Here is a 23,474-nt window from a genome sequence, read left to right as displayed (position 1 = left end):
TGAAGCTGATGAGTCAGTTACAACCTGTTCAAGTGAGTAGTCTCACACCTCCGTGAATGTTGAATTGCACAAACTACATTCAGAATAGATTTCCATTAGAGGCCCAATTTTTCAGATTTTATGTTGTCCTCCTTCCTGTCAACAGTGTACCAAGCACTTTACCAACATATGACTAAAGATACTAAATATGTTAAGGTAGCTGAGAAGAGGCATAACACATGGCCTTCGCAGAACTGACTTGGCAGTTTAAACAGACGTGATTCTTAGCTTACATATGAAACAGATCGTTTATAATTCACGTTAACTCTCCTGGAACAGATCTTAGCTGTACGCGAATGGCATTCATATCGGAATGAATTAAGAGTCAGTAAAGAAATGTATACAAATGAGGGGAGTATGAATGGTTTCTAATTTGGATGAACGTTCCAGATGAGTAACAGACATCTTCATATTTCCCTGAGAACGCATTTTTATGCACAGAAAAAGATCGAAACATTAAGAGCGGATCAATAACACCTCGAAAAAAAGGCTTAAGAGTACTAATTTTTCTAAACTTCATCCATCAGCGTATTGTGACTTAACAAGAAAATTAATTATGGTGATTTGTTCAGTACAAATACTGTAGGTTTTGCACATGCAGTGTGCATTAAAAACAGAACAAAAATGATTTAAATCGACAAGCAGCACCAGCTCATCATAACATTTCCATTACCCAAACAACTTACATGGATGACATCTATTTAGTCTGTAATCATAGAGTGAGTGTGAGTATATTAATATTTTATCACAACAGGTCAAGTCATTTTCTACTTTTTGTAAATGATCTTATCAGTAACTGACTGTGGTCTCCGAAAATGGAAGTCCAAGACATCTCACTGTGTCAGTAAGATGGTACACGACAATTTTAAAAGAATCGTTTTCTGTGGTGTATTAGCAAGTTATGTTTCGTTCATTACTCTTCGCCAGAGAAATCCCATGAAGACATTAATCCTGCAGCGTGGGGAACTTGGTGGCTCAGTAGGAACAGTTTTCGTTTTCGAGAAGACGGGGCACCATTATGTTGTGATACGAGCGTCCGCGTGAAACTGATAGACACCTACGAAGTCACTGGTGTAGTCTTGTGTTGGTGAAGTAAAATCCAGCATATTGCAGACTTGCTCATCATATCTCCCTACAACCAAAAGCAAATTTCAAATTCCTCCATATTCTTGCTGTATTTGATGAGAGTCGATACAGCGTCCACCGAGGGCGGTATACCAAACCGACTTTGAATGGAAGAAAACGGTCACGAAGATCAGGGTTGCACACCTGCTACATGCTAAATACATAAAGCTAACATCTTTAACTTTATGTCGTCCATGGTGGACTTTTGTAAGCAACTGTAACTGTTTATGACAATAAAAGTTCGCACAAAACAGTTATCTGCCCCAATCACTCTTTATTTCATCCCCCGATGCGTTACGAGAGTTTGTACTCTCATCTACTGATGGAACAATATTATGTTACATTTGTGTTGACTGCCAGTTGTTTGTTGTGGTTTCATTTCGCTACAAGAATGTATACCAGGCAATTGTTAGCGTAATATGGGACTAAAATCATAAATTTTAAACGGTGATAGAGATACTTACAGTCTGTTCCAGTGCGCATAACCCTGCAGTTTGTCATAAATATACGTTGTTAACTTGTCTCACAGAACACAAACCATTGATACAAACAAAACACAAATTATAACGCTGTAAAGATATACTGCCTTAGACATTTTTTCTAAGACAGTTAGTAAAGAAATAAACAGAAACATAAATAATAACAATAAGCAAACATACGCCAGGACAGTATTCCCTCCCTACTTTGGTACCGTTTCACAAAAAACTGCTAGTGTACTGAGACCGTACAAAGTAAGCGTTACTTTCTTCACCAACAATTAATCAGTTCATTGACTGCCGCACAATGCAAAAACCAGTAAAGATGATTTCCCCGTATCAGGTGTAAGCAAGATAAAATTCAATCAATGCCCCGTTCAGTATGTCGTCAGACTGGACGAAGCTTTCGAACTAGATTCAAAGAATATATGAATGGATTTAGAAACAACAATTCTACCACAGCTACACAACAATTCTATCACAGCTACACACGTTCAGGACACAGGGCTTTGATAACATACAGGAGAATTTAATAATATTTCACAAAATAAACAATAGCTATATACCCAATCTTTATGAACTATTAGAAATTCTCATTGACAATAGAAAACATAGTCAGAACACACTAAATGAAAAAGCTGAGATAGGGGCAATCAGCTTCATTAAGAGCTTCGCAGGTACACTAAATGATGCGCTATAACTCTTTCCACTTTCTACTTCCTCAGTGACCTTAATAAAAGATAATTCGAGAAGAACTGTACAGAAACAGTTACAGTTAGATTATGTCAAGACCAAACACGCAAATTTTACATTTTTGTATTTTTCATTGTACTTTTATTTTTATTTGTGTCTTTACTGTCATGTATTTGCAATAGTAATATTTCTAAAAAGTTGTTGTAAAGAATGATATAATTTTATACCTGTTACGTGTATGTATTGTCCGCAATTTAAATAAGTAGTGAATAAATTCTGAGACTAGTCACTATATCTTTACGTCGTTATAATCTGTCGCTTGTTTACGTTATTGATTCATGTTCTATGAGATAAATTCAGTTAAAAACGTATATTCATGACGAACCACAGGGTTCTGTGTACTGCAACAGATTGCAAGTAACTTTATCACCGTTCAAAATTTATAATCTTAGTGCCATATTACGCTAACAAGTGATTGTTACACGTTTTGTGGCAAAATGAAACCACAAGAAACTACTGGCTGCATTCAGACAGCAAATACGTGACATAATATCATCGTCCCACCTGAAGATGAAAGTGTAAGCTCTCGAAACTCGTCGTCTGATGAAATAAGAAGAGTGAATGGCGCAGATAATGTTTTATGTGAACTTTTAATATTGTAAAGTTAGGTTCCCCGCAAAAGTTCGGTGAGGTAATATCGGCACTGCGTTCCTCAAATGTCAAATGTAACATAAATGTAAAGCATCAGGTTATAAAGCTGCTCGGATATGCAGCAAAGTACTGCGATCAAGAGCACAGAAAAAAAGTGAGAGACCAGAAGACTTCGCCTTCCCCAGTACACCCTTTGATTACGCTATCGCTGAACAAACGCTGCTTACCCCCGAAGCGGCACGCTGATCAAACGCTCACGGCCGAGGGCTCTTTTGTTTCTTCTCTGTAGGACAATAAACGCGACGTGGGCGTGTGTGAACGAGAACTCCGCAACCGTTCGGCAAACGGGAGCACACGTGCGCGAAAAGTGCCGACGCGTCGGTCCCCTGCAGTCTTCCACGTGAGGAGCCCTTTGATGTATACAAAGCCCGCATATAACGAGGGTTACTTCATTAAAGAGATATACACACACACACACACACACACACTGTTCTTTTGTCATTATTTTATTATTTATTTTACATCTCTCTTTTGTCCTTCGACACAGTCTCCCTTTTATCCATCGATTGGGTTCCAACGACAGGAAACCGTGAGTTGGTGCCGTGGATTTCTCTCTATATCGTGCAAGTTGGGTGAACCAAAGGGGCCTTACTTAAAGAACGGTAGGCTCTAAATGTTCACCAGACAGCATGTATCTAGTGTTGCACCGCTGCCAAGAGTCTCTCCGAACAAACGGACTAAAACCTAAGATTCCAAGGAATGAGTAATTGTCCTTGCTTTTCAAGGGCTCCAGACACGAGAAAGGGTTCGATGAGTGTATCACCTGCAATATGTCGCTCTCATCGACTCTGAAACGTCCCCTTAGAAAATTATGTATTACTGTGCTGGTAAACCTCTTACGCTATTTGGTTTTCAAACAGCTGAGCAAAACTGAACGTACTCAGACATTTCTCTCTGTGCTTATTCTAATCATCACTAAACTGACACACAATATGTTTAGCGCAACACAATGTGACTTTCAATAATCCCCACAAAAGCATGGCCCTGATTAACAATAACCTATACATTTCATGAATCACTTACCTCACAAAAATCTCCGTTACTCGAACTACGGCAATACAGCGAGCGCCAATACTGCCAGCTAAATAAAAGATTCTAACTACTGATAGGCATAGTTAGCAAATTAAAGATTTTGATAGAGAACAAACAATTTACCTTAGTAGTGTTCAAAAGTCATCATTCATGACATCCATCTTTACAAATTTCCTTTTTCTGGCGGACACACGTCCAGATCGTCCGCTTATAGTAACCTCTCAAAACTCTGGCATCTCTCTCTCTCCACATCGACCACTGCTGGCGGCTCACCTCCAACTGCCCAACGCTATGCGCTGTTCACATCCAACTTATTCACATCCAATTGCCTAACACTACACAGGGGAATATTCCAACAATGATTCCTACCAGCCACAGACTGCACACAACACAGTCAGTGATTTTCATACGGAGCGCTACGTCGCGTTACCAACATAAAAATCTAAACAGCCTACTTACACCTTCTCCACACAAGAGTGAATTACCGACCAATTTGAAACAGTATTTCGGATGCTGCTGTCACGCGAAGTTCGACTGTGACAAGTGGATTGCTGTGTCTGTCAATTATTAACAACAATGTGACAAGACCAGGAGTACCAATTGAAATGTAGGAGTGGATGAAAAGGAAAGCGGTCGTGTCATTTTGAAGTTTACCACTTCGGAATTTGACTTAATTTGTAACAGTTTAGTTACAACAGCTTTTTCTTTTGTTCTCCTGACCTTATTAATAATGGAAAGGAAAATTAATTCTCTTTTTGTTTACTATCAGTTTGGCTTTTAGAAGTAAAGGCACCAGAGAGGCAGTTTTGAGTTGTATAGATAATGGAAGCCAGGACACATTCATAGGCTCTGTGGACCCAGAAATGGCGCTCGTCAATATAAAATAATAAAAGAAAAATTGGTCTGAGACATAGGGAAAGACATGTGATAAGGAGTGTGTATAAGAACCAAAACAAGAACAAGAATGGAAGAACAAGAAAAAAGAGCTCGGCTTAGTGTAAAACGGGGAGGCAGTTCAGTCTATACAGTGAAGAAACAATGATGCAAATAAAGGAAACTTGCCGCGCGGGATTAGCCGAGCGGTCTAGGGCGCTGCAGTCATGGACTGTGCGGCTGGCCCCGACGGAGGTTCGAGTCCTCCCTCGGGAATGGGTTTGTGTGTTTGTACTTAGGATAATTTAGTTTGTGTGTAAGCTTAGGGACTGATGACCTTAGCAGTTAAGTCCCATAAGATTCCACACACATTTGAACATTTGAATGGAAACTTTCCATTGTGAGGCTAAATTTCAGACTGAAAGGATATCATTGAAAAGATTTGCTGGTGACATTGCTACCCTCGGCGTGGAAAGGAGGATGAATTAACGGCCTATCGAATAGACTGTACAGTCTATGGCTGGAGTAAATTGAAGAAAGGTGAAAGTAATGAGGAGAAGCAGAAGCGAAATTAGCGATAAATTTAATGTTAAAATTGGCGACAACGAAGTAGACGAAGTTAACAAATTCTTTTACTGTGCAAGCAAAGTAGCGCTTCACAGACAAAGAAAACAGGACATAAGAAACGGGACAGCACAGACAAAGAGGACATTACCGACAAAGCGAGTCAGTTAGCATCAGATACAGGTCTTAAGCTGAGGAAGAAGCTTCTGATGAGAGCAAAGCAGTCTACCATAGTGAATCACGGACTGTGGAAAAACTAAAAACGAAGAGCAATGGAACGTTTAAGATAATGCGCTAAAGAAGGCTGTTGAAAATTAAGTGGACGAATAAGGATTTAGGAGGCTCTACGTAGATTCTGTAAAGAAAAAAGTTAACAGAAATCACTGACAAGTAGAAGGGAAAGATGTTAAGACAGCGGGAAATAACTTCCATGGTGTTAGAGGGAATTATGGAGAGTAAAAGCTATATAGGAAGACAAAGACTGGTATTCACCCAACAAATAACTGAAGACATACATATACCTTATACATACCGAAATGCTCTGGGTGCAAGAACCCTCCACTCGTACTAAACCTCTAGAAATATCTCAGTTTAGCGCGTCCGTACATGGTGGTATTAGGGGGGTACAGTATAACTGGCCACGCTATCCCACCTGAGTTTTGCGATAATTAAGCCAGTACGTTCGTCAACTGGCTTAGGATGCCACCGCCTAGGAGCCCGTTAAGTGGAGGTGCTCTCGTAGTTGTGTGTCTCCTTACAGGGCCGTCAGATTCTGAAAGTGCAATACTACTGTCTATATCATCCATAATGAAGCGGGAAATAAGTTTTACGCGGGATGCCATTATGGTGTGTTCATTTAAGTGGCTCTGAGCACTACGGGACTTAAAATTTGAGGTCATCAGTCCCCTAGAACTTAGAACTACTACTTAAACCTGACTAACCTAAGGACATCACACACATCCATGCCCGAGGCAGGAGTCGAACCTGCAACCGTAGTGGTCGCGCCCGCATCTCGTGGTCGTGCGGTAGCGTTCTCGCTTCCCACGCCCGGGTTCCCGGATTCGATTCCCGGCGGGGTCAGGGATTTTCTCTGCCTCGTGATGGCTGGGTGTTGTGTGCTGTCCTTAGGTTAGTTAGGTTTAAGTAGTTCTAAGCTCTAGGGGACTGATGTCCATAGATGTTAAGTCCCATAGTGCTCAGAGCCATTTTTGAATCGTAGTGGTCGCACGGTTCCCGACTGTAGCGCCTAAAACCGCTCGGCCACTACGGCTTCATTTAAGAAACACCGTTAAGTGAACATCTTCACACTGATTATAAGCTACTTATTAACGGTATGAGAGCATGATCTACCGCGTAACTAGATCGAAAGGCATCCTATCGACATATTTGTTTTGTAAATAAGATCACCATTTCCTGTTGCAACTTTATTTATTTTTCCCAGGCGCGTTTCGCATTTTTCTTACTCTAAGACATCTTCAATGGGATCTAGGACTATACAGCATTATTATTGTTAGATTAACAAACAGTTCACGCCCCGTTTTTGTATGTAGATAAGTAATTACTTACAGTTTTTTGGCATCTGTGTTTCCTCTCATCTGGTCTGGAGGTCACACTACCACTTCATTTCCAAAAATAAGCACAATTTTATAGTTTGAACTTTTTCTTTCACACTGTTCACCATATTTCTCTTTCTTCTTTGTGGTGCACTATTATTCTTTTGCTGTTTGTTCGAAAACTGTGTTTTTAAAGACGTAAATATTGTGAGTTCATTAGGTGTTTCCTCCTGTATGATTTGTTTACCTACATATTGCCAACTAACAAAGTATATGTTGAAAACTAACGTCTATTCATGACGTTTGTACATCTGTGTGTGTGTTTATATCTCTTATATAAGTTGCACCAAGAAAAGGCGATTTTATTTATAAAAACAAAATTTCTGTACTTGCAGAGAAGAATGACCACGCAAATAAACTTACTCACGAGATGCCAGGCGTTTACATGTGGTCTGTACAAGAAATTCAGAAGACTTCACCTGAACACCCATAAAAGGATACAACACACAAAAAGCAACAGGATATGCGAATGTAATGATCTTATACCTAAATGAATCAGTGTAAAGATTAAAAACCGTTCACCCAGAGCACAAAAAACAATGCATGTTGCTCAGAAAATGTGGTTAAATACGAAATCAAATCTCTATATTTACAAAACAATATAAATTACGAGTAGTATGAGACACATTCCCAACTTGCAAACACCATTAATAATATGGCAGTTTTTCCCATTTGATCAACAAGGTCGAAAGGCACGCAAAAACTGCTGTACAAAGAATAGAAAAAATGCGTAGAAGAAACATTATCAACTCAAAAAACTCTAGTCACAACACAATAACTTTACACACAATCAGAGAAACAAACACACACATTCTACCCAAGATTGGTAAACTTTACAGGCGCACAGTTAAACAGCAAAGAAAGACAGCTGTTGGAGAAAGGACAATGGAAGATTCCCTTCCCACGCCCGGGTTCCCGGGTTCGATTCCCGGCGGGGTCAGGGGTTTTCTCTGCCTCGTGATGACTGGGTGTTGTGTGATGTCCTTAGATTAGTTAGGTTTAAGTTCTAGGGGACTGATGACCATAGATGTTAAGTCTCAGAGTGCTCAGAGCCATTTGAACCATCAACCAAAGATTCACAAACCTAATCTTTCTGTAAGGCCAATACCGGATTTCGAAAAATCTCCTAGGATGCATGTTAAAATTACTGTCTGAAAATTTCAAAAAACAAGAGCACAAAACCATTAAAACACTACACAGCTAATACACTTCAATTAAGCTCATAAAAGAATAAAATTACTTCCAATTGAATAACGAATTTTATATACAAGGAGATGGATTACCAGGGTCCAAAAGTCAGGAACCTTAGCAAATATTTTTGTAAACCACATTTAACAGATCATTTTCACCAAAATAGTAGCAAAAGAATACAACATACTATATTGGTTCAGGTATATGGATGGCATCCTCTGCTTAATAGACGAACCGCAAACAAAAACTGAAAACCTACATACTGACTTGAACAGGGTGCATAAAAATATAAAATTCACTTTTGAAAGAGAACAAAATAACCAAAATGACAAACAAGAAATTAAACATTAAGCACATGTTTGAAATTTAACTTAAACCCACAGCAATGGACAATGTCATTCACCAATCCTCGAACCACCCTCACTCACAAAAGCAAGTAGCAATTCGACTCATGCTCCACAGACTCAACACAGTGCCATTCACCAAAGAAAACTACCGAAGAACTTGACGTACTATTGCAGATAGCACAAAACAATGATTACAATAGTAACATAGTCAGAAAGCTAAACAACAAAATTAAAACTAAAATAAAAGCAGAAAGCACAAAATCCCAGACACCAACACAACACAACCAAACACAAACACTCAGTACCATAACAAATACACAGAACAGTCCGAAAAATATGAAAGAAAATACAAGACACAATGACATACAAGCACAAACTCACATATAAAATCACCAACATTTCAAAAGACAGGCAATAAACATAGCATATACGACAGACATTTCTATATAAAAATACACCCCAAAACTGACAAGAAACAGAGAAATATACTAGAATCCAGGTATATATCAAATACAGTGTAACACTTGTGATGGCAGATACATAGGACAAACAGATAGAACATTTGATGTCAGATACAAAGGACACTTGAGTGCCTAGATGTATAGGACAAACCACTCCACATTTGCTGAACACCGAAGAGAACATAACCACAAACCAACCACTAGAGAAGAGTACACGAAGATAACTAGAATCAACAATAAAAAAAACACCTCCTAAACTTTCAAGAAAATTACCACGCACAGAAAACCAAATCAGAAAAGTGAAACTCGTTGTATGATCAAGTACGCATGCGAGCCAATTCATTGTTTACACTAATAGCTAGAATAATAGAATAACAATCCAAAAGAGGATAATAATAATAATAATAATAATAATAATAATAATAATAATAATACCACCCAACACCTTATCGCTCACTTGTCCATGAACCCCGCTACAGAACACTCAAACCAAAACTCATTCTCTCTTACACACACACACACACACACACACACACACACACACACACATAAAGAGAGAGACAGAGAGAGAGAGAGAGAGAGAGAGAGAGAGAGAGAGATAAACACACACACAGCCGCGCGGGATTAGCCGAGCGGTCTCAGGCGCTGCAGTCATGGACTGCGCGGCTGGTCACGGCGGAAGTTCGAGTCCTCCATCGGGCATGGGTGTGCGTATTTGTCCCTGGGATAATTTAGGTTAAGTAGTGTGTAAGCTTAGGGACTGATGACCTTAGCAGTTAAGTCCCATAAGATTAAAAAACACACACACACACACACACACAAACATCATGAATAGACGTTAGTTTTCAACATGTACTTCCGTATGCTGGCAACATATATATAAACAAACCAAACAGAAGGAACACATAATGAATTCATAATATTTACGTCTTAAAAAGCACAGTATTTGAACTAATACCTATAAACAGTGGCAAAAGAATAATAATGCACCACAAAGAAGAGGGAGAAACACGGTGCACAGTGTGATAGAGAAACTTCAGAATACAAAATTGTGCGTATGTTTCGGAAATGAAGAGGTAGTGCGACCTTCAGACCAGATGAGAGGGAACGCAGACGCCAACGGGCTGTAAGTAATTACCTTTTTATTTAAAAATCGTGACGTGGACTATTTGATATTCTAAAAATAACAAAGCTGTATCGTTCTAGATCCCAGTGAAGGCGCCTTAGAGTAGGAAAAAGGCGAAACGCGTCTGGGAAAAATAAATTAAGCTGCAGCAAGGAATGGCGCTTTTATTTACAAAAGAAATATTTCTGTACTTGTTGCGGAGGACAGCTTCGCAAACAGACTTGTCATCCTATCGACGACTGCCAACTATGGCGCACAATCTGTAACTTGAGCATACAGTCTGTATAGTTCGTATAAGATGTTACGTCTTGGGTTATGCCAAAGTTCTTCGTTTATTTATTAACATCAACGTTTTCTGGAATTGTAAAATTACTGAAAAATGGTGTTTATGACCCTGGAGTCCTTCTGATGTCTGAGTGGCAAAAGACAACTTCTGTTAATAAATTTATACAGGGTGAGTCACCTAACATTACCGCTCGATATATTTCGTAAACCACATCAAATACTGACGAATCCATTCCACAGACCGAACGTGAGGAGAGGGGCTAGTGTAATTGGCTAATACAAACCATAAAAAAAATGCACGGAAGTATGTTTTTTAACACAAACCTACGTTTTTTTAAATGGAACCCCGTTAGTTTTGTTAGCACATCTGAACATATAAACAAATACGTAATCAGTGCCGTTTGTTACATTGTAAAATGTTAATTACATCCGGAGATATTGTAACCTAAAGTTGACGCTTGAGTACCACTCCTCCGCTGTTCGATCGTGTGTGTCGGAGAGCACCGAATTACGTAGGTATCCTAAGGGAACGGTGATGGACCTTAGGTACAGAAGAGACTGGAACAGCACACTACGTCCACATGCTAACAACATTTTATGGGTCTTTTTCACTGACACACGTGTACATTACCATGAGGGATGAGGTACACGTACACACGTGGTTTCCGTTTTCAATTACGGAGTGGAATAGAGTGTGTCCCGATATGTCAGGCCAATAGATGTTCAATGTGGTGGCCATCATTTGCTGCACACAATTGCAATCTCTGGCGTAATGAATGTCGTACACGCCGCAGGCTGCCACAATACGTTGTTTCATATCCTCTGGGGTTGTAGGCACATCACGGTATACATTCTCCTTTAACGTACCCCACAGAAAGAAGTCCAGAGTTGTAAGGTCAGGAGAACGGGCTGGCCAATTTATGCGTCCTCCACGTCGTATGAAACGCCTGTCGACCATCCTGTCAAGGGTCAGCCTAGTGTTAATTGCGGAATGTGCAGGTGCACCATCATGCTGATACCGCATACGTCGACGCGTTTCCAGTGGGACATTTTCGAGCAACGTTGGCAGATCCCTACGTAATTCGGTGCTCTCCGATACACACGATCGAACAGTGGAGGAGTGGTACTCAAGCGTCAACTTTAGGTTACAATATCTCCGGATGTAATTAACATTTTACAATGCAACAAACGGCACTGATTACGTATTTGTTTATATGTTCAAATGTGCTAACAAAACTAAGGGGATTCCATTTAAAAAACGTAGGTTTGTGTCGAAAAACATACTTCCGTGCATTTTTTTATGGTTTGTATTAACCAATTACACTAGCCCCTCTCCTGACGTTCGGTCTGTGGAATTGGTTCGTCAGTATTTGATGTGGTTTACGAAATATATCCAGCGGTAACGTTATGTGACTCACCCTGTATTAACAATAGTTGCTTCATTCACATCAGAATAGATGTACTTTCCCTACGTATCTCTTTGTTGACGTCACGAGCGATTTCTGAATCGGCACCTCATCCCACTGGCTCTGAAAGCGCTTGATGGCCAACCGCCTCTGCTAACCAATGTGGTAATCTACAGCTTGCTCCTTTCTCCATACATACTGCGTTGCTGATACATACCTGATGTGAAATATCAGAACTGGAAGTAAAGTAAAATGTATTCTTATCTGCAAATAAGGGTTACTTTACATGGGCCTGATTTCCAGGGTATCAGCTGCGCCACCTGTGGATATTTTTTAGGGAGTTTTAAATCGTGAATCAGCATCTAGTTTCGCTTCTGCTATGGACTGGGCACGGTTGGCGTGTCACTGTGCTGCAGTGTGCTGAGCCTGGAAGAGGACCATTTCTTGCTGGAAGACCGCCTATGTCGCGTTTGGTTCTTCTTTATAAGACATAACCTACATTCTCTTCTCAGATTGATACCGTCTGACTACCATTGACTCACTGCTGTACCGATAAACCGTGGGTCTGCACAAGAACCAATCCTTCCTAGAGGATCATCTGAACCTCGTGTAGCTTTTCTTTATGGGGTGTTGGGACATATCTTCTAGATTCTCTTCTCAGGCTGCTATTGAGAGGCCACCATTGGTCTCTCGCGGCACCGCAGTGTGCTGGGCTGCACGAGCACGAATCCTTCCTGGGCAACCACCTGTAACACGTTTAGTTCTTCTTTGTGATTTTGACTGAAAGTGTCTTCTGAATTTTCTTCTCAGGTTGCTACAGCCTGGGCGCACCTGCGATAGGACATATCCTCAGAGGACCGTCTGCACTACTTGCGGGTCTTCTTTATGTAATGCCAGAACATGTCATCTGGAATCCTTTCGCAGGCTGCTACGGCCTCGGCGCTATCGATCCTTCGCTGTACCGCGGCGCGCTGGGCCTGGACGAGAACATGTCCTTCCCAGAGGACCACCTGGGCCGCGTGTGGTTCTCGGTGCGCTACGAACCCGCGACGGAGAAGCTGCTCGTGTCGCTGCTCAAGGCGAGAAACCTGCCTTCCAGGACCGTCGCCACCGTCAACGCCTGCGACCCCTTCGTCAGGTAATCTACTTAAATAACGAGGGCTAACATTCTGACCACCAGCAATAAATTTTTAGAGTAATATTATTTATTAGCAGTCAAATATTTATATAGCTTGAAAGGCCACAAAATTCCAAAAAGTCTCAGCGATATTGAGATATGGTGAGTGTGATGGCCAGGTGCTCACAAAAGTAGACCTGGGGGATGCGAGCTGTGTGAACAGAGGGCCTGTCAGCATGGAAGACCGAATCATCATTGGGTAACAAAAGTTGTACCATGGGGTGGACTCGATCACAGGAAAAGAAACTACGTGTGGTAGGTCCGCTCTTGTTTTCTATCTACATAAATGATCTTTTGGATAGGGTGGATAGCAATGTGCGGCTGTTTGCTGATGATGCTGTGGTGTACGGGAAGGTGTCGTCGTTGAGTGGCTGTAGGAGGATACAAGATGACGTGGACAGGATATGTGATTGGTGTAAAGAATGGCAGCTAACTCTAAATGTAGATAAATGTAAATTAATGCAGATGAATAGGAAAATAATCCCGTAATGTTTGAATACTCCATCAGTAGTGTAGCGCTTGCCACAGTCACGTCGATTAAATATTTGGGCGTAACATTGCAGAGCGATATGAAGTGGGACAAGCATGTAATGGCAGTTGTGGGGAAGGCAGATAGTCGTCTTCGGTTCATTGGTATTATTTTCGGAAGATGTGGTTCATCTGTAAAGGAGACCGCTTATAAAACACTAATACGACCTATTCTTGAGTACTGCTCGAGCGGTTGGGGTCCCTATCAGGTCGGATTGAGGGAGGACATGGCAGCAATTCAGAGGCGGGCTGCTAGATTTGTTACTGGTAGGTTTGATCATCACGCGAGTGTTACGGAAATGCTTCAGGTACTCGGGTGGGAGTCTCTGGAGGAAAGGAGGCGTTCTTTTCGTGAATCGCTACTGAGGAAATTTAGAGAACCAGCATTTGACGCTGACTGCAGTACAATTTTACTGCCGCCAACTCATATTTCGTGGAAAGACCACAAAGATAAGATAAGAGAGGTTAGGACTCTTACAGAGGCATATAGGCAGTCATTTTTCCCTCGTTCTGTTTGGAACAGGAACAGAAGATGCTAGTTGTGGTACGAGGTACCCTTCGCCACGCACCGTATGGTGGATTGCGGACTATGTATGTACATGTAGAAGTAAGCTGAAGGAACTGGTATGAAGTGTTCCAGAAAATCAGTGTCTGTCACTTACAATAACATCAGCAAGGTCAGAGATAACATACGACAAAGGCCACAGTACGACAAATACCCAATGGAAGTAAGGGAGGCTGGGCAAATTATATGGACACATCTGAAACACATTACACTTCCATGCCAAATACGGTGTAGGAAACCCGTCGGAATTCAAAACAGATTCTACTCGCCACGGAATACAGGTCCTCCATGGTTTTGAAAGGACTCTTATACCATTCTCGCTGCAAAATAGGGGCAAGTTCAGGTAACGATGATGGATGTGGCTAGCTGTCACACACCGGTCTCTCCAAGGTAGACCGCAAAGGCTCAGTAACGTAAAGGTCTGGTAACTGTTGGCCAGGGGAGATGCGATAATTAATGCTTGTGCTCACAATACTACTACTGGACGATTCGAGCAGCGTGGAAAAGTGACCTGTCGTCTCGGAACGCAGCATCACCATTAGGGAACAAACACTGTACCATGGGATGGACCCTATCAACCAAAATTGTTACGTAATCCAGTAACGGCCGGCCGGGGTGGCCGAGCGGTTCTAGGCGCTACAGCCTGGAACCGGGCGACCGCTGCGGTCGCAGGTTCCAATCCTGCCTCGGGCATGGGTGTGTGTGATGTCCTTAGGTTAGTTAGGTTTAAGTATTTCTAAGTTCTAGGGGACTGATGACCTCAGATGTTGAGTCTCATAGAGCTCATAGCCATTTGAACCAATCCAGTAACGCCCTCACAGAGTAACCACGATTAGGCTGCCCAAATTATTAGTGAACCACTGACCTTCTTCAGTCTTGGGTCGCAAACTCGGCCAGATGTTGGAAGCAGTGTCAAACACACTACTGGCTATTGAAATTGCTACACAAAGAAGAAATGCAGATGATAAACGGGTATTCATTGGACAAATATATTATACTAGAACTGACATGTGATTACATTTTCACGCAATTTTGGTGCATAGATCCTGAGAAATCAGTACCCAGAACAACCACCTCTGGCCGTAATAATGGCTTTGATATGCCTGGGTATTGAGTCAAACAGAGCTTGGATGGCGTGTACAGGTACAGCTGCCCATGCAGCTTCAACACGATACCACAGTTCATCGAGAGTAGTGATAGGCGTATTGTGAACAGCCAGTTGCTCGGCCACCACTGACCAGACGTTTTCAGTTCGTGAGAGATATGGAGAATGTGCTGGCCAGGGCAGCAGTCGAACATTTTCTGTATCCAGAAAGGCCCGTACAGGACCTGCAACATGCGGTTGTGCATTATCCTGCTGAAATGTAGGGTTTCGCAGGGATCGAATGAAGGGTAGATCCACTGGTCGTAACCCATCTGAAATTAAGCGTCCACTGTTCAAAGTGCCGTCAATGCGAACAAGAGGTGACCGAGACGTGTAACCAATGGCACCCCATACCATCACGCCGGGTGATGCGGCAGTATGGCGATAACGCATACACGATTCCAATGGGAGTTCACCGCAGTGTCGCAAAACACGGATGCGACCATCATGATGCTGTAAACAGAACCTGGATTCATCCGAAAAAATGACGTTTTGCCATTCGTGCACCCAGGTTCGTCGTTGAGTACACCTTCGCAGGCTCTCCTGTCTGTGATGCAGCGTCAAGAGTAACCGCAGCCATGGTCTCCGAGCTGATATTCCATGCTGCTGCAAATCTTTTCGTGCAGATGCTTGTTGTCTGTTGACTCAGGGATCGAGACGTGGCTGCACGGTCCGTTACAGCCATGCGGATAAGATTCCTGTCATCTCGACTGCTAGTGATACGAGGCCTTTGGGATGCAGCACGGCGTTCCGTATAGCCCTCCTGAACCCACCGATTCCATATTCTGCTAACAGTCATTGGATCTCGACCAAAGCGAGCAGCAATGTCGCGATACGATAAACAGCAATCACGATAGGCTAGAATCCGACTTTCATCAAAGTCGGAAACGTGATGGTACGCATTCCTCCTCCTTAGACGACGCATCACAACAACGTTTCACCAGGCAACGCCGGTCAACTGCTGTTTGTGTATGAGAAATCGGTTGGAAACTTACCTCATGTCAGGACGTTTTAGTTGTCGCCACCGGCGCCAATCTTGTGTGAATGCTCTGAAAAGCTAATCATTTGCATATCACAGCATCTTCTTCCTGTCGGTTAAATTTCGCGTCTGTAACACGTCATCTCTGTGGTGTAGCAGTATTAATGGCCAGTAGTGTACGATTCATCCGAACAAATGACATTTTTACGGGGCTCCATAGTCTTGGTTTAATGAGTTCGGCGTCACGTTTCCCTTTTACGGGCGTTTCTATCACTGATGAGCGGCTTTGGAAATTCCAGTTCGCCGTGCCATTCCCTGGTTCTGGAGCTCCCACCGTATTGTTTTGGCGCAGACAAAGTTTAGAGTATGACATTGAATTCTGCATTGACATTTGGAGCTGTCGTCCTCATGTTTATCGTCACAGTTCTCTTGAATGACCTTCCTCCACGATAACTTCACATGGCTCGAAGCACTATAGGACTTAACATCTGAGGTCATCAGTCCCCTAGACTTAGAACTACTTAAACCTAACTAACCTAGGGACGTCACACACATCCACGCCCGAGGCAGGATTCGAACATGTCACCGTAGCAGCCGCGTGGTTCCTGACTGAAACGCCTAGAACCACTCGGCCGCAGCCGCCGGCCCACAATAACTAAACACACACATTCCTCCACGTGTTGTCTTAACGTATGATAGATTTCCGTTTTCCCTTTATGTGGTATAAATCTTCCATAAGGTGCCTGTTGAAACACCGAGCGCTTCCGTTCCCTTGGTTCCGGAAGCACCCACCATACTAGCGCCAACATTTTACCCGGCTTCCAATTCACTCAGCTCCGCCATGATACACTCACAGCTACAGAGGACTATGTTCTGACCACGACTGGCACTTGGAACTTATTGAAGACCTTACACAGGTGCCGTTGTGTGGTCAAATGCAACTGCGCGAGCTGCAGGTTTCGCTGGTATTTGCATTTAAGTTCAATCATGCGCTTCTCAAGGTCTCACCATGTTTCTGTCCAACCCCTGCGCACTAAAAAGCATCTGTCGAAGAGGATATGGTCAGAACCTTGTTCTCCAGGTCGTCTTGATCTGATATTTCGAAATAGAACTTCTCCGTCTCGGCTATTGTTATGAAGCGAAGTGGACATTGTTTATTAGGGTAAAAATACATAATGCCTTACATACTTCAGATGCTCTATGAGGAATGGGCAGGTGTAGGGGTATCGTCATAGAAACTGGAGGATTGTAGCATGTTTTAATTTCATTGTGTATACCTTAAACTAGTAACATAAGTTTTAAAGCTGTCTTGAAACAGAGAAATTATAAATATGCATATACGAAAAATTTTTAAGGAAATTATAGTAACATTTTAAATGGTGGTTATTGTCTGTCTAATATGCACTCAATCTCTTTTTGAATCTGATACTATGTAGCATATCACTAACCAGTTTTTGAGCCACACCAGGCTTATCATCGGATGAAAGTGTCACAGGAACATTATTTTCTGGACCACGTGCAGCTGGACGCAGGCAAATTCGTGTCGTGGGCAACACTAGGAAGTGAAATACACAGTGAGGTCACAGAAGTCATGTGATACCTCCTAATATCGTGTCGGACTTCCTTTTGCCCGGCCTAGTGCAACAGACCGATATGGCTTGAAATCCACAAATCCATGGAAGTCCCCTGGAGAATAATTGAGTCATGCTGCCTCTACAACCGCCAACAGTCGCGGAGGTGTTTCCTGAGCACGATTTCGTGAACAAACTGACCTGTCGATTATGTCCCATGTCGCGAATATTCCAGACTGTTCCTCAAACCAATCGCGGACAGTTGTGGCCCGGTGACATGGCGCATTCCCATCCATAAATATTCCGTCGTTCTTTGGGAACATCTAGTCCATGAATGGCTACATGTGATCTCAGAGTAGCCGAACATAACATTTCCAGCCAATGATCGGTGCAGATAGACCAGGGGACCCAGTTCAATCCATATAGACACAGCCCACACCATTACAGAGACACCGCCAGCTTGCACAGTACCTTGTTGACAATTTGCGTCCACCGTTTCGTAGCGTCTGCGCCAACTGCAATTGGGATTCATTATTTTTCTGTCGTATAGTGTCCAGTCGACATGGCCACGAGACCTGGAGAGTCGCTATGCTGTTAGTAAAGGCACTCTGCTGCCACAGCCCATTAATGCCAGATTTAGCCGCGCTCTCCTAACGAATACGTTCGTCGTACATCCCACATTGTTTTCTGAGGTTGCTTGTCTGTTAGCACTGACAAATCTATGCTAACCCGCTGTTATCGGTCGTTAACTGATGACCGTGTACAACTGCGTTATCTGTGGAGATAGATAACACTCTTGACACTATGGATCTCGGAATATTGAATTCATTAACGATTTCCTGAAATGGAATGTCCCATGCATGTAGCTCCAACTACCATTCCCAGTTCAAAGTCTGTTAATTCTCGCCGTGCGCCCATAATGACATCGGAAAATTTTTCACATGAATTACCTGAGATCAAATGGCAGCTCCCCCTTGTGTACACCACACTATTGTCATCTGCATATGTGCATATCACTATTCCATGGCTTTCATCACCTCAGTGTATGAAATGGTTCAAATGGCTTTGAGCACTATGGGACTTAACATCTTAGGTCATCAGTCCCCTAGAACTTAGAACTACTTAAATCTAACTAACCTAAGGACATCACACACATCCATGCCCGAGGCAGGATTCGAACCTGCGACCGTAGCAGTCCCGCGGTTCCGGACTGCAGCGCCTAGAACCGCACGGCCACCGAGGCCGGCTCAGTGTATGAATACTGAAACATAAATACCATATCTGCCCACAACGCTTCCGTGGTGTACCTGCTTGTGGTCCTCTTCTCTCGTCTTGTCATCGTACACAGCGGTATAGGGCATGGCTTCTTGCTCCGGTGAGAGGACCCTCCAACGTCTAATGTTTGTGACGTGCAGATCACGGTGCGCCACATTTTAGTAGATTGTGTTTATTTTCAGACCAGAGATCGTCAGCTCATTTCCTGAGAGATTTGCCCTCTAGTTCAACAGACAATCAAATGAATGTGGAACGACTTTTAACGTTTCGTGAAATGTCCGACTTGTTCCCTAAAATTTTCGGGAGAAGTTTTCAATGTGTTATCGGAGTGGCTGGATCATGTTCGTTTTTGTAAGTGGTCAGCCAGTTACAGTTCCTTGTGTAGTTATTTTAGCTTTTCTCTTGTATTACTTGTGTTCTTATTACAGTTTTTAGAGCATTTCACCAATTTTACGTTATCGTAAGTGATGCGAGATTGTTTGTGGTTGTTTGAATGGGTGTGAGAGATTGGGAGTGACTGAGTGAAATTCTACGGGACTTAACTCCTTATTTTACGTTGTTTTTTGCCATTTTAACCCTACTCTTTCCTACTAACTTTCGTGTGAGCGCTGACAACTTCGACATTGAACACGCGTAAGTCGCGAACACACACACATATTTCTGTAACTTACACTTGAATTTCGGTTGGCGTTGTGACTAGCTGCGCATGGTGCAGAAAACAGTGTTGCACCAACACCTTCACCAGGTGATGAACCTGCAGTGGCTCTAAAACTACTTTAAGGCACAATCGTCACATTCACAAAGCGTTTGGTTGCATATTACATCTACGAAAACCGCCAATTTAAATTACATTTTCAGTTCATCATTTACAATGTATGTAATGAACAACAATATTAACTCAATAACTCGTTATATCTATCTAAACAGCAGACAACTTCTAATTTTTTAAAGAATACGACGAAATTTAAACTTATATACCATATATTAGCGGCTTCAGTAACCAAATTTTCAGGTGATAATGCTTACTTGTTACATTTTCTAATTATTTTAAGGCCTGCAATCTTTTCTAGAATTATTCATTAATGTTTCATCAGCTTCTATTCCTAAAAAAGAAAATTTTCTGTCTCTTGAAAAGATAGCTCCTAGTGGCCGTAACTGATACATTTTCAGCGTTATCGCCTTACTTTTTTGTAGACTGCATTTGCTGCCTGACGAGCGGCGATGTCTGCAGTCCAAGCAGAAGAAAAAGACCTGCAATCCATACTTCGACGAGACGTTTGTCTTTCAGGTAAGTCAAAGGCTCGAAACCTCAGTTAAGCGATCTACTCTACTTCAACATTCTTCTATGGCACCACGTCTCGAAAGATCATTCTTGTATGATTTTGAACATGGCTGCGCTTCAGGAACTGCGCAGCAGACTGGAAGTAACAGCCGGCCAGTTAAAATACAGGTTTATTAAGTCTTGACCATGGTTTCGACAGTTTTAAAACTGTCTTTTTCAGAAAGTATTAAATGTAGAATCACGTTACCTATATCCAATGTGGGAGTCGTTGACTCTGTCTAATGCATGTTCGTGTCGTACACTTAATCACCATTTAAAATACATGATTTAAAAGTAGTAGCTCCCTACTTTAGAGACTTGTCAGAATGCTTATTAAAATATCACACAATTTACATTGGATTCAACAATGTGCAGTGTATTACTTGAGAGATTTGTATCTATGTGACACTAAAAATAAAACGAGTCATCGGATCTCACTGAGCGCAAGTATGCCACGAACAGAACTAGTCACATGCGTCGACTAGCTGAAGAGTAGAGGCACTTCTTATCAGTGTTTTCCGTATATTCCTTTCCTCTGCGGTTCTGTGCAGAACCTGTCCATTCCCTACCTTCTCAGTCCGCCTGATTTTCAACATTCGTCTGTAGCACCACATCTCAAATGCTTCGATTGTCTTCTGTTCCGGTTTTTCCACAGTCCGTGTTTCACTATCATAAAATACTGTGCTCCAAACGGACATCCTGAGAAACTTACTGCTCAAATTAAGACCTGTGTTTGATCTTAGTAGACCTCTCTTGGCCAGGCATGCTCTTTTTGCCAATACTAGTCTGCTTTTGATGTCCTCCATGCTCCGTCCGACATGTGTTATTTTTCAGCATAGGTTACATAATTCCTTATCATCTTCTACTTACTGACCATCAATGCTGGCGTTAAGTTTCTCTCTTTTCTCATTTCTGATGCTTCTCATTACTTTCCTCTTTCTTCTATTTACTCGTAATCCATATTCTGTTCTCATTAAATCGTTAATTCCATTCAACAGATCCTGTAATCCTTCTTCATTGTCACTAAGAATGGCAATGTCACCAGCGAATATCATCACTGATATCCTTTCACCTTGCAGTCTTCGGAATTGTGTGGATGATGTTTTTCATGAAGTCAGATAGTATACTGCCAGACTCATACATTCTACACACCAACGTGAATAGTATATATTTACATGGATATGGTGTCTGTTCTTTCGGATATGTCCGTAAGAACAGAAACCATTGATGACCTGCAGCCGTCTAGAACGAAATTAGAATTATATTAATACCGTCAGCTGCACACGGGCGTTTATATAGATCAACGGGGACAGGTTAAAATGTGTACCCCTACCGGGACTCGAACCCGGGATCTTCTGCTTACATGGCAGACGCTCTATCCATCTTTTTTAATTAATTAATTGCTACTCATCACGCTTTTTTTTCCAACGTCAGGCTTACCACCTTTGCTGACATACATTTTGTTGTACTACCGCATAAATAGTGTCTACAATGTCCATATGTTGACAAATAGTGGCTAATTAGAAAATTAATTAATTAAGGAAATGAATAAAACTGAAAATGCCCAAATGAAAGACATGAAGACATTGCGGATAGTACAAATACAAAAGAAACATGCTCATGTAGCAATGAAATGAAATTCCTGTCGGGGGCGACACCTGCTCACGACCCGACGTTCGATAGAGCAAGAGAGCCATCTATCGACTCGTTCTCCAGACGTTGGTGTAAGACAGGGTCGTCTTCTCGAAATTAACTAAGGGTCCGTAAGTGTGATCGATGTCTATCTCGGCTTCTTCGTCTATCTCATCTCTCACCCGTCACACCCCATCTGGCCGGCGGGTCGGTAAATGTAAGTCGCAAGTAATTAGCGAAGTTTTGCCCGTATTTCTTATGCTGTTGCAGCTTCGTGTGTCCATCCAGGAGAAAATGCCAAAAATCAATTTTGTCCTTCTCCGATTCGTTAAACACGTAGCCCACCACCACCATTCCCCGTACCCATGTCACTGCATTGGTTTTTTGGACCGGAAAATAAGATTCTTGGGGGAAAAAAGTGTGTCTGATGAAATTGTGTGAGGGGCGGAGCGTAACAGGAACGCCAATATCTGTTGTGCCAAGTGACACACTGGAACCGTCCCACTACATGCTAAACGATTTTCTGCAGGGTCCACTGTTGCGCAGCCTAAACATAGTGGAGTGTCTGCCAAATGAATCGCGTGCCGCCGTTGATTCGTTGCGAACTTCCTATTTACCACCACATACCATGTTGAGCGTACCGACGTTGGGAGGTAAACGTTCCGCATAACGCGCCATATCTGTCGCCAGTTCTTGTCTGGGTACTTCTTTTCCAGGGTATTCCTGGGGCACCGGCGCAGTAAGAGTTGGTATACATCTCGCGTCGTCGGTAGTCGTGTTGTCGGGAAGGAATCTCTGACATAGCTAAGCTCCAAAAAAAAAAAAAAAAAAAAAGACTTGAAATGTGACAGCTTCGGTGAAATATGGCCCACATTGACTGGGGGCAGCATTGATGTGGGCGCTAGTACATCGGCCAGCGCACCCGAGATATTGCGGAATTGACCGCGCCACTGTCGGAAAATCGCATTGACGAATACCGCCCGTGCCTTTTCATATACGTTCACTAGACCAAGTCCGCCCTCTCCAGGTTATAGCGTAAGCGTTGTGTATTGGATCTTAAACAGGTGTCCCACACTCACGTAGGTTCCGAAAGTTGCTTGTATCCGTGATGCCACTGTGCGCGTTAAAGGCAGGACATGCGCTACGCGAGTGAGTCTCGGTGCTAGGTATACGTTAACGTAGGTCACCCTCTCAATCATATCCAACGCTCTTAATTTCTGTAACAGCACCATTGTCCGCATCAGCTTCAATATGCGTCGGTAGTTATCCGCTGCTGTCCGCTGCACATCCGTGTGGAACGTAACACCTAGACATTTTATGGTCTTAACTAACATGAGCGG

At 42.4% G+C, this 23,474-nt stretch overlaps 1 protein-coding gene across 1 annotated transcript in view; it reads left to right on the top strand.

Moving 5' to 3' along the window:
* LOC126151735 (synaptotagmin-15-like) overlaps positions 1–23,474 on the top strand; it is a 159,117-nt gene that overhangs the window by 83,188 nt on the left and 52,455 nt on the right. The window contains exons 4-5 of the mRNA XM_049915964.1: positions 12,867–13,080; positions 20,376–20,469. Coding sequence (XP_049771921.1) covers positions 12,867–13,080; positions 20,376–20,469 — 308 coding nt within the window. The remainder of the gene's footprint in view (positions 1–12,866; positions 13,081–20,375; positions 20,470–23,474) is intronic.

The sequence above is a fragment of the Schistocerca cancellata genome, chromosome 2 (genome assembly GCF_023864275.1).
Source record: "Schistocerca cancellata isolate TAMUIC-IGC-003103 chromosome 2, iqSchCanc2.1, whole genome shotgun sequence".
NCBI lineage: Eukaryota > Metazoa > Arthropoda > Insecta > Orthoptera > Acrididae > Schistocerca > Schistocerca cancellata.
Note: the sequence above shows the minus strand (reverse complement) of the source record. Positions and strands in the feature narration are given on the sequence as shown.